The sequence below is a fragment of the Perissodus microlepis genome, chromosome 22, assembly GCF_051167445.1.
Source record: "Perissodus microlepis isolate ML-2025 ecotype Zambia chromosome 22, ASM5116744v1, whole genome shotgun sequence".
NCBI lineage: Eukaryota > Metazoa > Chordata > Actinopteri > Cichliformes > Cichlidae > Perissodus > Perissodus microlepis.
In genome coordinates this window covers 14069000-14084059 of record NC_140481.1, presented here as the reverse complement: position 1 = coordinate 14084059, position 15060 = coordinate 14069000, and the positions used below count along the sequence as shown (strand labels likewise).

The 15060-nt window shown below is 39.3% G+C and overlaps 1 protein-coding gene across 1 annotated transcript; it reads right to left on the bottom strand.

Moving 5' to 3' along the window:
* Positions 1-10900: 10900 nt before the first annotated feature.
* Positions 10901-13382, bottom strand: sem1 (SEM1 26S proteasome subunit). Its single transcript, XM_084920038.1, has 3 exons — positions 13247-13382; positions 12752-12845; positions 10901-11101 (listed from the first exon to the last, which is right to left on the bottom strand). Exons 1-3 carry the CDS (start codon positions 13320-13322, stop codon positions 11059-11061), a joined length of 213 nt encoding a protein of 70 aa, XP_084776164.1. The 5' UTR covers positions 13323-13382; the 3' UTR covers positions 10901-11058.
* Between the last annotated feature and the right edge of the window lie 1678 nt (positions 13383-15060).

The window sequence follows — 15060 nt, the reverse complement described above, 5'->3', positions numbered from 1 at the left end:
TTGATTAATAGCAGCCCCATGCTCTATGTTGCCACTTACGACATAGACCTCAGCAGATGTGACAGCACAGGGATGATACTTCTCTAGCTTGCTCATTATATTAATATAATAGCTATATTCTATTAATTCTGCATTTTTTTTTACAGCTTCTGCTTCATTTTGGTAAATGCAACTGTTGTTCATGATTTGTTGAGTCTAATATTAACAGCTCAGTTTTACATATCACTCACAGATTTATCAGTACACAAGGATAAATGCAAACAGCAACGCTGTTCACTATGGTGGGGATTTATTGCAGCTCTATACATGCTTTAACCTGACAGCTAATATGTCAGGGTAGGGAGAGAATAATGTCTTACTATGATAATCGCAGCATAAATATGTATAGGTCTGTATGTGCCCTTTCTCCTCCCTAGCAGGTCGGCTAGTCAGAACGAAACTTTGCAGGAGCATCGTCACACATACGGCAGTTATATGTTTTTCTTTGGATTTTTACACATATTATGTTCATTTCGTCATCCCCCTGTAAATGCGATGCTATGTACTCTGTTTTATCTGTCAGGTTTAACATACAGCAACAATACCTAACTTAAATTTGTTTCTGTGATGGATCTTTTGATTCAGTCATCGCTAAATATAGGACGAAGATTTGAAAATCGTTGCAGGCCTGACAATAAACCCCTGTGGGGCAGGTTTTTTTTTGCGGGTCATTCTAATAGAATTAAACTGAAACTACAATATACTTAGCTACACTAGCTAAATATATATTCCCTCTCAAATACACTATAACAGGGAGTTACTAAAAATGTAATTTAATCTGTATTCACATATCTGTCAAATAACTAAGCAACCCTAACCTCAATCAGAGTGGGTGGTGTAATAAAAAAATAATAAAATGAACTTCATGAAAAAACCGGACTGCAGATATGTTCTTTAATGCAGTAGCGCTTCAAAGTGTATTTTCCACTGCAGACTGCAGCGATGCGGTTCTCACCAGGGATCCCGGGAGTAGCCTGTGTCACAACTAATCTGCCAGGCTCCCCTGATGCCATCCAGACGCCCCATCCCGAAACACACACCGCTTCTTTGTTTGCTTCACTTGTGGTTTAGGCGCTTTACTTTCCACTAAGTTGGATGCGCACTAACACGTATGCAGATGCATGCAGGCTTACACGGGCACACACTTTAAATAGGTATTTGGATACACACTCAAGCGTATTACTGTACACTCCACCGCACAACCACACACCTAAATTCACAAACCACCCCCTGTCTGGACTAGATGAAGCAGCGAAGAATAAACGACAAATTTCCTATTTCATTTCACTAAGCCCTGCCTGCTTTAGCTCACTCCTAAGTTGCCTTGCCATGTCGGAAGAGCAAGAGTTAAATTGGAGAGGACTACATTTCCTGAAATGAAATGACTGTCAACTCAACTTTGCTCGTTCATCTAAGAAGAGTGCAAGAAAAATGCCCCAGTCCTTCCATTCTGCTTTTGCACGGCGAGCAACAAACACGGTTTGAAAAATGAAAGGCAGCCTCGGTAGAAGTCATCGCTCTCAAATGAATCACGAAAGAAAGTTGCGTTGTTTGTCCATCTTTGATCTCAAAGTAGCGAGCCAGCAGCATGTAGCGCCTGTATATGTCATCAGGACCATTAGGAAGTGCTGACATCTATCTGATTAGGATGACAAGGCATTAAGCACCTGTGTGTGCGTGCGTTCATGCGCCTCCAAATGTAAATCGCATCTGCTGTCGAAAGTGTCCGTGTGCTCGCATTAATGTGATTTCCACGCATTTCACTTTTCACGTGTGCATTATTTTGAGTGTCTGTGGAATCGAGTGTGCATCTTTGTTCTTCTTCAACATCTGTGAGTACGTGCGAGGATGAGAGAGTGCATGCCTGCATGGTGTGCTGGCTGCCTTGTCCTGCCTTGAGGGGAGATAAATGGCTGAGTGTTGTTGTTGTCCAGAGAGCAGACACTCAGACAGCCGCTCACACATGATTAATTGTTTCCTTGTTGGGCCTGGGACCAGTCGACTGAGGCTGGTCCAAGGCCTCCCACCCAGTATTTCCAGACGTGTTTTTGTGTGTGTGTGTTGTGTGTGTGTGCATATGCAAGTGAGAGAGAGGCAGAGGGAAAGAGGGGTGATGAAATGCAAAGACACTAAAGAACAAGAGAGAATGTTATGTCCTATTTTATGAGTTTGTCTGTCACTGTGCTCTCTCTTGAAACATGTGCTATTGTTTTGGAGGCGGCCGCGCAGTGAAGTGGTGAGGTTGTTCTGGTTGAATGTGGTGAACATGATCGATGTGATTTGAAGGCTTGAATTTGTCCTGCACCCTTTTTATGTTCCCGTCATCTGGATTGTGCAACTTTGAGGGTCTTTAATGGACTTTTTCCTGCAATTGTTTCCCGCTGTCGTGCGGCTATAATGCAGATACGGGGACATGTAATTTACCGTGCTCTAATGACTCGATCCAACTCAAGGAAGCTCCACGAATCATGGCTGCACATCGATTTCTCATAGGTCAACACTACTCAGGTTGATCTACAGTGATGCTGGGTTTCATGGGAGTGCATGAGTGAGCCTGATGATTGATTAATTACAATTATCAGAGGCCTGATAATTCACCACAGATGATTATAACATCAAGTGTGCTTTATTGCTCTGGTGGAAAAAGCCTCTCTGGTGCCTAAATTGTTCCCCCTGTTAATTTCCTCTTCCTTCACTGTCCAGTGCTTTTAAGTGCAGCAGGACAGGTGGATGGCTGAGCCAGTGTGTTCAAATATTGAAGGCTTGGGAGGGGACAGAGCAAAAATCTGGGAGTAAAAATAGAAAACAAACTCCCTAATTGCCAGGTATCATGGGCATACGGGAAGGAAACTCAGCAGGGGGTGTTGTTGCCACAGACGTCACAGTTAAAAACACGCTGCCATCCGCAAGGCAATTCAGCTCAGTTGCACATTATGGTTTAATGATGGCATAGGGATGACTCACATGCAACACTGATTCACTTTACATTAGACACTTAATCACAGCAGCTATTATCCCCACTTTGTGTTGATAGAAGTACCGAATACCACAAGACTTGCATTCAAAAGATGTGAAACATTTACTCGCTGAGAGTTACCAGTTGAGTTATGTGTGTTATTGCAGGTGTGGGAGGGTTGCCGGCTACTGTCAGCCTTTCTTATTTAGGGCCATGCTGCAAAGCTGGAGAAGCAGCCAAGTCTTTCTTTCATCTGTCATTGCAGTCTCCAAGGCAGGCCCTGGTCCACGCGAAAAGAGATGATTTTTTTGCTGTATGTAATTTTAAATGAATTGATTGTTAGATTTTGGGGAAAACATGTAAAAGTCACAAATCTTTACCATTTTTTTTAATTACTACTCTGTTTTGGAGAAATCTAAAAGACTGTGTAGAATTCGACCACTAGGTGCAATGGACACAAAAGGGTTTTGTCTAAAAACTGCTGATGTATTTACTACAAATAAATTATTAGAGTCTGGGAAACACTTGACCGAAGAAGCCCTAATATGATTCGATTTTACAGTAAGATTTGTATTTTTTTTTCACAGTCAATTATTTTTTTTGAACCTTCACCAAAAGTGGCACGGATAATCTTCAGACCAAGTTGCTGGTTTAACTTTTTAAACCTGTTTTATTATGGGAAATCCAAATCGGATGGAAAGGTGTTACACAGGAACTTTGAGGTAATAATCTCGTCAACCATTTTTAGTACTGACACTTTAGAGTGTAAAGAAAAGATGCACGTATTTTCATGAAGGTGAAGCTGGTGTGGAATTGCCTTAAACCTGGATTCTTTCTAATGGTGGGCAGCTCCTCTGGTTAACAAAAGTCTGGCTGCATTGAAGACCATGGGCAAATGACTTTATAGTCTAAATCTCTAGTTATACATTATATTTCACAATATTATATAGATATTAATGATCCCTATTATATTAAAAAAGAAAAGTAAAGTAGGGTATTTTTCAGATTGGGCCTACTTTATGATTGATTAGCTACTCCTGTGAGTGCAGAGCTTTGATTTAGCAGTCAAATCCTCACTTTTCACTTAAAAAACAAAACAACACAAAAAATAGTCCCTCTTTTATATACATGCAATATATGATTGACACCAAACTTTATTTTAGGAGTTGAACCCTTCTCTGACGTAACAAAGTGTAATTTGTACATTTATGAAACAGAAAATTCGTATTTTTCCTGGACCTGCTTAAAGCTACATTTGACATAATCAGATCAAGTTGCCTTAGCGACTATACCCTGCTGAATTGCTTGGCCCGCTCATCGCTGCTTGAAACGACACATTTATAGAATTGAGTTGGATGACTGAATAAAGTACTAATGGTTTTGCCTCAGACGCCTATCACATAACTATTCCATTCAACTTACAAATTAACTGTTACAAAAAATGTTCACGTTTAGTGAAAGAAATCTTTAGAAGCTTCAGTGGAACTAGTCAAACTCTGATTGTGAATACTATGATTAACCCTTTCCACTCACCTTAACAAAGTGGAAACAAAGAAAAAGACTAGACGAATATAAGATTCTTTCATTAACGCATCCATTAATGTGCAATTTAAAGATTGCTTAAAAACTGCAGGGGTAGATTGGCTGCTAAGCAAGGCTTTTAGCAACATATTTGCAAACCTGTTTATCAGGTGTTATCTTTTTCCTCCAGTATTATAAGCTTTGATACCAATTTGTTACACTTCTTAATAATGAAGCATCAAAAAAGGTAGAACAAGATAGTCATTAATTCGTTTTCTCACCTACTAGCCTTAAGTAGCCAGCGTGCAGTTACTGCAGTTTGGTTTTTATCATGTTTATGTAATGAAATAAAGATGCTATAAAGCTATATAATAGTCTTAACTCCACTTTGGCCAAATAGTTGAAGGTCAGAGTTTGTGGGGGATCTGTATGCTAGCTATCCTTAAAGTTTATCACCTTTGTAAAATTATCCATGCATGTGTCAAAGGCCTATGAGATGGATCATAGTCATAAAGTGCAGGACCAAACCGGGCCACTCCTAATCTGTTCTGACATCAAACCAAAGTCTGGTGTTTTCATAAGAGTAACGTTAAACTGAAACATACCCATCTATTGCTTTTGGTGTGCCAACATGTCAGATCAGGTTAAAATCTGGACAGATTTAAGTGACAGTGAGGCCATGGCGTGATCCCACACCGCCTGAACTCTCCAGTGTCATGTTCCCGTGCTTGGACGAGTTTTGCACGTTTTGAGCTGGGCTGTGATGGTACTCATAAAAATTCATAGGGTCAAAGAGAAAAAAACTTGAAATGTGGCCAGATACTGTATCTGGTATTTCTATGTGTAGTGGAGGGAAATATTTCCACATTAGGTGGTCCCTTCAGTAACGTTTATGAAATTTTGGGTCAACCTGTCAAGTTAAACTGCTCCTTACTGTTGTAATTCTTAGAGATCTGTTGGCTGATGTTTATTTTTTTTTAATAATTTGGCTTTTGCGGCCTCAGTTTCATAAGGTATAGCAAAATCTGCACTGATAGATCAGCATCAAGACATTGTATGACACACATCCACAAAGCTAAAAGACAAGTTATCAAAAGGAAAGCATGGATTTAAATGTGATTTCTCATATTTGTCCATTAAAAATAAAGCTACAGCAAGTTTAGTTTCTTAGTTTAAGGCTGTAAACAGTAAACAGCAGGAAAACATAATTAGCAATTTTACTGGACGTATAGTGCCAGATTATTTTTGGCTGGAGTCTCTTCTGGTTGCCAAACAACTGCTGAGAGCCAAGAAATAGTCCAAGACACATTCCACTCCTGAAACAGCAAAATGCTGAGTTTAAACTATGTTCTTTTGAAACATTGTTAAGATATAACATGCTTATTAGTGAGCTTTGCAGGTGCCTCTGCTTGGATTTTATGATAAAATCATAAAACCACTTTTTGCACCAAGATAAGCAAACCTGCTGCTTGGTATGAGAGTTGTATAAATATTGTAATCTAATTCTCTTCCAATAAGAACATAAAGTTATTTCCACAAATATTTAACTTTTGGTTTAACACAACAATCTTTTCTTCTTTTTTTTTCAGTCCTCGGTGTGAAGACAGCACAGATGCAAAAGTCGAGGGGAATTCTGTTTTCCAGCTGACTCGGCCCTATTCTTATCCTATTCTTTTAATGCTATTCGCTGTCTTCTAACACAGTGCGTTATTACGACCTTGCAGCAGAAGTGAATCCATGAAGAAGATCTCGCTTATTCTTGTCTTTTCTTATGTACAGATACATATATATGCTTAATCATTTTTATTTTCATTACACGTCATGTTAGTGATTATAATGTGCCTTGAGGCAACTGTTGTTGTGATTTGGAGCTACATAAATTGATCCACAGTAGAAATTCCGAGTTTCTTCAGATCTCATAGAGAGTGGGAAAACCATTCTGGACAACTGGGGATCACTTTGATGAGGATGAATGGAGCTGAAAAAGTAGCTCGTGGTCAGTCCATACTGCTTAATTGAGGCAGTTAGGGTAGAATAGACTTAAAAGCCCAAGTCCTCCTTGACACTGATGACGGTCCTATAAGGGACCCTCAGTAGGGCCCTCAGGTCTTTTGATAGGGCACTCGCCAGCGTCCTTTGGGGTTGTTTCACCCCCCACAAAAAACAGGCAGCCCTTTGTCACTGAGAGGAGGGGGGTCTTGAGGGTTGCTACTCATTATTATTTTCTAAAGTAATTATACCTTATTATCTGTGTTTACTTTAGCGGGGGTGTGAGCATACAGGTGTGGGCCATTCTGCAATGGGTTGGCATTCTCAGTGGTGAGCGCACCCCCGAGTGTCTTTTTTTTTGTGTATTTTTTTTAACACACACCCCGCCATCTTTACTTGGAGGTTTTTTGGGGGGTTTAGTAGTAGTTTTGTAGCCCCACTGCTAATTTCAGCCCAACAAAAGAAACATGCAATTAGGGCTATTATAGTAGCAGCTGCATGCTTCCTAGCTGTGCAGTGACAGCTTCGTCTTCACCCCGGCTGGTTAGTGAAGGGAGCGAAGAGAGGAGTGCAGGGCCTGTAGCAGTGGGAGAGAGAGAGAGCTGGAATGGTCACAGTAGCCTCCGGTGTCTGCAGAAAAGCGAGGAAAATATACCCTGGGAGGCTGGTGTGTTTCTTCAGTGTAGACACAGCGGGGACTCTCGCCCACAGACTTGTGGGCCTTGAGAACAATGGATCTGCCATCTCACAACATGAAGCGTTATGAAATAGTCCTCACCACAGTTCCATTGGCTGCTCTCTTGCATGTGGTCTCAGAACTGCGTGGGCTGAGGGAAAACAATTTGCAGATAAGGGGAAAAAAAGCTTTACGAAGAATCTAGGCATTGGAAAAGACTGTTCGCAAAATTCTGTTCGCAGAATTTCTTGCATTCGGTTGTTGGTTTGAATCTCTTTAAAGTATTAGCCTAGTCCTTATGAGGATATCCATATAAAGAAGCAAAGACAGTAATGGTCTTTTACAGTTCAGAAGATTTCAAACGCAATCCTTTCAAGCAGATTGTTATTCACTTCTACCCCACATCAGTCAATATCAGCCACAGTGTCAAGGTGAATCATGTGGGTCACAAAGGAACAACAACAACAAAAATTAAAAAAAAAAATGCTAGCGCAAATTAAAGTCGTGATTAAAAAAGATCAAAGAGGAACCAGAACAGAGACGCTGAAAAGCCTGATGATCTGTGTGAGGTTGAATATCGAGGGCCCACGGAGGCCCTCTCACCGCGCCAAACACAAGGGACCAATCTTACGCTCTCAGCACAAACAAAATGGTCACAAGTCCTCCTCTGTTGCTCTCACTTACCGATTTTCTCACTTCACTGACTTCCCAGCCCTTAGAATAATCATGTGGCCCAGGGCCCTTATGGGCATAAACAGATTGGGGCATCCCGCATGTTTGAGTCCAAGCTTATGGAACATGATACCTTTCTTTATTTCCTGCAGAGGGTGCTAGAAAAATAACAATCTTCACAATACTTTAGAATACTTACTTCAGTAATAAGTCTTGTACTGTTAATAAACAATTAAATAATAATTACTGATGTTTACTGACTGACTTCCACTTATTTGGTAAACAGACCTGGGAACAATATCCGGAAGGCTGATTTGTGGTTGTAACCGATGTTTGTGAGAGATTGCTTCATTTATAGAGCGTGTAATGAGGCAGTAGTGGGATAAATAAAGAGCACCTTTGTGTAGCTCTGAGATGCAAGGAGCTTCGTTAAAACAGCAGCATATGGTGTCAGGAATGATAACGAGCTCACTGATCAATAATGAAACCTCCCCTACAAAACGACAATTCTTTCGTTTGAAAATTACTCGCAAATGTATAACGCTGTGCATTAAAGACGTATACGCGCCAATTGTTTCTGACACAATACATAATTTAAGTATGTTTTATATTACCCAACCTAATGACATAATTAGATACCAATTATAAGAATTTATTAGTGATGGTTGAACTGATCTGTACCATAAATAATCAGCGCTATTCCAGTTTTAATATTAAAAGTCTGTAAGCATTTAAATTTGTGTGTAAGCATCTGTAATTTAGAAGTGTTCGGTTATAAGATTTATAATGTAACTATTTCGTCCATACTTGAGTGGTATTAGATAAAAGAATAACAACGTCCAAATCTGTTTAGGTGAAATTTAAAGCTTTCATTAATGATAAACTTAAGAATGAAAAAAAAAATCTATCAATCCGATAGAAATTTGCTATCTTAAAGGTGGTGGAAGGTGGAGATGGGGACGTCATCGTGACGGAGAAAATTTGTTTTCAATTTTCTTCTGTAAAAAAAAATGTTTTTTACATAACTGTCCCCCAAACCATGAAACTGATGAAATTCACAAATCTGTGACTTCAGTCCCAGAGGCGCTCTGTCCATTACCTGCAAGTCATGTGATCTTTTTTTTTTTTTTCGAGGGGCGGAGGATTCTTGGAGACTTCTTTTGGAATCAAACATATCTCATTACTCAAACCATATTTGCTTAGACTAACCAGCACTGGAAAAGATGGTAGTGGTTAGAAGCACTTGTATTTAATTTTACTTACACTGGAATCTTTGATTTCAAATATTTTTCTTTCTGGAGGACTCGGAAAGCTCTTTAGATCTTGGCACCACATGCTTTTTTATTGTAAAGAAAATATCTCTGGTTCAAAAAATACAAAAGAAAACTGCAATGAGAAGTCTAATCTTTAGCCCTTAATCTGGAAACTGTAATTCTAGTTTTATGAATCTGAAAGTGTGATAAATTAAGCAGTTTACTTTTTTTTTGGGGCGTGTGACCTTTGACTTGTATGATCATGCTTTTCTAATAGGGGCTGCTTCAAATCAGACCGAATAATTGCTTCAAAAAAGCCAACAATTTCCATGGAATGCAATTTTTTTCCGCAGACATGAAAAATATTTTTCTAATGTGTCCTGTTTTTATCATTCATCCAGGCTCAGAGATAATTTGTGTGTCATTACACACATTTAAGATCTTTAAGAGTATGTGAACGTCATGTGAGTCTCCCCTTATAAATTGCTTAACTTTTTGAGGTTGTTGTGTATATTAAAAGGACAAAATAGCCACTACACTGATCTAATAAATATATGTTAAGGGAATAACGTTACACAGAGTACAGAAAAAATGTATGTAAATACAGTGCTTGTGTAAATGTTTCCAAGTTACTTTCCACTCGTGGAGGAGGATGGATATTGTTTTCAGGATGAAAGCGGCTCTTGCAGCCTCAGTCTTACTGGCATCCATTTCACCTCATTAGGACCCTGGGACCGAGAGTCGACAAAACACTGAGAGAAATCATTTTGCCGGGGGAGTGTGGCGGGGATAAATTGGCCTCTGGTTCAGTACAAGAGTCCCCGCTGTGCCAAGCGGAAGAGAAGGGCCTGGCTGGCAGTAGGGGCAGGCCCAGGCAAGGCAAGCTGGGAGGCCCCATGCTGAGACCCCCTCCCTGTCTCTGACAAACACGGCAGTGGATAATCTCTCCTTCAGGGACTCAGCCCAGCGCTGTGGGGCTGAGAGGGAAGGGGGCTGTTATACAGCACAGTGCAAAGGAACTGCCTCTGTATGTGTGTAGCATGCACCACAAGCGCACTTACACTTGTTTGCATTGTGTGTACTTCCACCGTGCACAGCCTATGCAGCTCTATTTTTTTCCTCATGCACACTTTGTTCGCTCTTCCTCTATCGTGCAGACATCGCTTTGACAGTTTCAATAAACAGAGCCTTTCATAAAATATTTTCTTTTAAAAAGTACAGTTGAAGCAAAATGATACCGAATATCCGTTGAGTACTTGAACCTGAGTAAGATCATGCAAAATTCATGCAGTCCAAAATAAATGCACAAAGTGTCAGAGGGCAATAACAAGCTGCCCATTACAGGTAGATTGTGTTGACTTGGCAGGTGTGCTTCTGAGGAGATCAACAGTTCTTACAAAGACTGTAATTTGCAGTTATTTTAGCCAAACCCTGAGTCATCTTCTATACCAACTAGAAAAATGGATTTTAGTGCATGTACAAAATAAGAGCTGCCCAAGGACAAGCCGAAACCAAAGAACCCCAGCTGAATGTTTGCTCAAGCATCACTGTTGGCCACTGGCTTTTCTTCCTCGATTAAAGGGACTACAGTTATTACAGCCTATTGAATTTCAGCAATATTTTAATGATTACTCAAAACCAACTGGTTTCTTCAGGCTGAGGAGCTAGGACCAGTCTACAGATTGCATTACACACAAATATAAAATTAACACAAATGTAATGCAGAAATTATCTTTAACTGTCACCTAAACATTTGTAGCATAAACATTAAAGGAAAAACACTCAAAGGAACACTTTCTTCCAAACACTTTACTTCCATCAACTTCAATTATAAAAAAGGGCAACAAATTAACATCTTCTGAGCTCTTCTTGCAGTATGTGGTCAGCCAGTAATTTTCAATTATAAATGTCCATATCCAATGTCTCCGAATACTGAAAGGCCTTGTCAGCCACTATGACGTCTCCATCTTGTAACCATGTTTTTCAAGCTCCGCTCTGCAGGGAGGAAAAGAAAAATAGAAAGATCAAGTCAGCAGAGATGATTACAGGTGGGTGGTTGAGGCATAAGTACCCTCTGCTATTGATTGTAAGAACCATTAGGAGATGAGAAGAAAAAAAAAATATAAATACTGCATAATGCATGCAGCTATGGATTTGATGATTACATATATAGACATATAGCAGCAGTGGCCTTTAACAATAATGATATCTTTAAGAAACAACTTAATAGTATGGCTATCGTAATTGGCCTAAATAAAACAATAGCATATAACTGTCTAAAGGGTACTCAAATAAAAACAAAGCAGCCATTTATCTATCAGCGGATACTGATTGCTCACAGATTTGCCAACTCCATTACATTTCTACTAAACTCAACATACCTAAGGTACTTTTGCACGTTACAAATGTTGTTTGTCTGTTGTGTTTTAGAGGCATTTATATTTTTCTACACATGTGAAGAAGGTCTAAAGTCTAAAAACTTAATTTAACTTTTGTTTCCTAAAAATTCACACCTTTCAGATTATTGTGCCAAAAGCATTCATTTTTTTCCTCTGTTTATTTTCTGTGGATTTTGAACTTGAAGATGTTAAACTGTGGCCATTGTTTAAAATGCCTGTGGTTTAGAAACAATGCTAATAGATAAACAGTGACTTGGAGCATGTTTGTAAACGATTAAACATCTGACAGAAACTCCACTAGGTTTACAAGTAACCGCTGATCGACCACAATGCGTGTAATGTTATTCCGACAGGCACCACGGAAAAGTTTCCAGCGTCACCAGGGGGGCAAATTTCACCAGCTGTCCGATTCCCTTATTTTTCTCGACAGCCAAGAGATTTAATGGACGAGGTTTTGGGCCAAAGTAGCGCACTGTTTATTTGCAGTTTATGCATCAGAAATTGCTCAATGATCTACATTTTTCTGACACAGTTTTGAGAAATATTTGCAGAAAGAGAAGTTAAGATAACAAACACGGGAAATATTAGCAAGTCCTATTGTTTATGATCAGGTATTGCTTGGCTATTTGCACACAGCCGGCTTGCCAAACATGTGAGATCGATATAAACCAGGTGAATGGTGTTTAACATAAAGGTGTGGTTTGAAATGAACTGGCTTTTTTCCTGCGCACTCTTAATTTAGGCAGGCATTTGAAGCAAAATAAAAAAAAAGCAGTTACAAAAATGTACCCCTGCTTTTAGAGCAACAGAAATTCAAATGTTAACACGTCAATGACCTACAAACGCAGAGCAGATGACTGAATTATTAAATATGAAACATCTGTGGATCAAATGTGAGTTTGTTCCATTTAAAATAAATAAAAAGATTGTGTCCCACATGTGCTAAAACAGAAAGATGATTTTCATTCAAAAACGGAGAGTATTTTTGTTGCTTCACCCTAAACTCGATCAAATAAATGTAAGCATAAAGATGGAGATATAGTATGACATTAAGGCAAGAAAGTAGATAGTAAGGACTTCATAAACTGTCACAGAAAGTCAAAGAAATATGCAAAAACGATTCTGATTATGCAAACGTCTTTGTTTGTCATCGGACAGTTTTTCATTAGCTTTTAAGTGATTTGTGAGATTTAAAAAAAAAAAAAAGAGTTTTAGATAATGAACAATTTCTGACTGATCAGATTACCTCAGCTGATTTGAGAAATCATCTTCTACGTTATCATCGTCCCAGTTGTCTTCCCAAACATGAGCGTCTTCGTCTTCATCCAGCCCTGTCCAGTCTGGGAAACATTATTACAGCTGTAAGCTTGCAATAAAACCTTAATATGAAAGTATCTGCTCACCAGTTCTGAATACTTTAGCTTGTTGGTTTAGCTACATTGGCGGTGTAAGACAATTACTTCAAGTATACATAATATTTAAACAGCTAAGCGCAGTCAGTAAGTAAATTTTAGTGGTGAATTAAACTACTGGGAGCTCGGTGAAGTGGTGTGTTTGGTTAAATCGGAACAATTGTGGCGTTTTTCTTCCAGCTAGCTCGCTAGCTAATGCTAAAGCTAATAGGCTAGGCTAGCTGAGTCACTGCAGCAGGACACAGCAAAGAAAAACGTAACGGACTCCAACAGATAATGAATAGGGAAACAAGAACAACAACACCTCAGATAACATGTGAACTACTCACCCTCGGCTGGGAATTCTTCAAACTCATCATCCTCCTCCAGCAAGCCCAGATCTACGGTCTGCTTCTTGTCTGACATGTTAGCTCCGTCGGTGTGTTGCTGTTTGTTAATGAAGCCTCTTCACGCAGGAATTGTGGGAAGTTAAAGTTGATCGAGCCGGTTGCGGCTGCGCGAAGTGCACGCATGGATGGCATGATGACTGCACAGGGGAGCGCAAGAGGAACTGTGAGCCACAGCAAAGCGAGGTAAGGCAGGTTTACTCAAGAAACACTCGATGTCATTAAATTCAATGTGATTTACAAACGCACACACAGGCAGTTAAGAACCAGCTCTCTGCCCTCAAATAGAAAGCAAAGACCAGTGCAGTAAGACACACAGAAACAGGTAGATATATCCGATGACATTTTTCTAACAGGTTTAATTAAAGTAGTGAGTAACCTGTTTAAGATAAATAAACGAAGTATTTTAAGGAAAATCCTTAATTTCAAGTTTGAACGCTTTTTGTTTTGTCTTCTTATCACACTAAGAGTAAATATAGTTCTTCAAATTTGATTTTTACCATTACCAGTACCTATCCAGTATTACAGGTACAGCTTCATCAGCTCTGTTAACATGTTTGCTGTGCAGAAAAAAATGTCCAAAATAAGTTTTGGTGTAAAGAATATTTATTTCACATTGTTATTCATTTCAGTCACAGTGACACTTTATTCCCTGCAAAGTGGTTCATGTGTTGGGGAATATTGCTTATGTATTTAGGATGCTCATCCATCCATTCATTTCCCTCCTCCTATCAGGGTACTGGCTCTACTTCTGAGTATTGTTATTATGGTTTTTTATTATTATTATTAATGGCCTGTTATTTTTTTCAGACAGTACATTTTACTTAAAGGTGTGAGGAGCATGTTCTCTGCACGTGTCTCCTGGCTTGTAGAAGGTGTGTTTTATTATGACTCTTGTATTACTGCTTTCTTTACTCTTTAAAATTCATTTATTATTAATTGATTTATTATAAGCCAGTGTACTCCTAGCACTCAACCCAAACCCTAATGAATGGAATGAGCTGTGTGAAGATGGGTATCCAACATAAAATGTTTTCAAAAAAACACCAAGGATGAGATTTGCCTTGGGACTGAGCAGCATGGACAGGATTAGAAATGAATACATCAGAAAGAGACATGTGCAGAGGACGGATAGTGGATATACTGGACAAAGGGTGTTGAATATAGCTGCCAGACAGGAGGAAAACCCCAGAGATGATCCATGGACATGGTGAAGGAAGAGATACAGAGGGTTGGTGAGACAGAGGAGGATGTCAGGGATAGAGATGGAGCCGGGTGATCCGCTGTGGCAACCCTAAAAGGAACAGCTGGAAGAAAAAAAAGAAGTTTTGGTATGCTGTTTATGTTTCAGCACATTTCACAATATAAAAACATTTTAAAGCAGAATGCAGAAAGCAGAATGCTTGAGGTAACTCTGAAATGGCTTCACATAGTTTGCATGCAACATTTTTTTTCAGTATAACTCTTAACATTTGCTTTATATCTGTATTTTCCAACCCCCCAAATATCAGCGATACCATCAGTCCCAAAAATCAAATATTTTAGAAATCTTGTTTTTCCTCTTTCTTGAATTCCTCCCTGCATGCTTCCCTCTCTCCCAGAAACACATTTCGCTTCCAGGCCACCACAAAAGCCCTCTTTCCTCAAAACATATGCACTCAAGTCACTCAAATTTTGTCAAAGATTTTTCATTTGGGAACAAATGCACATTGTAACCCATGCGGCCCGCTCAAATAATGATGCAGCAGCCACAGCTT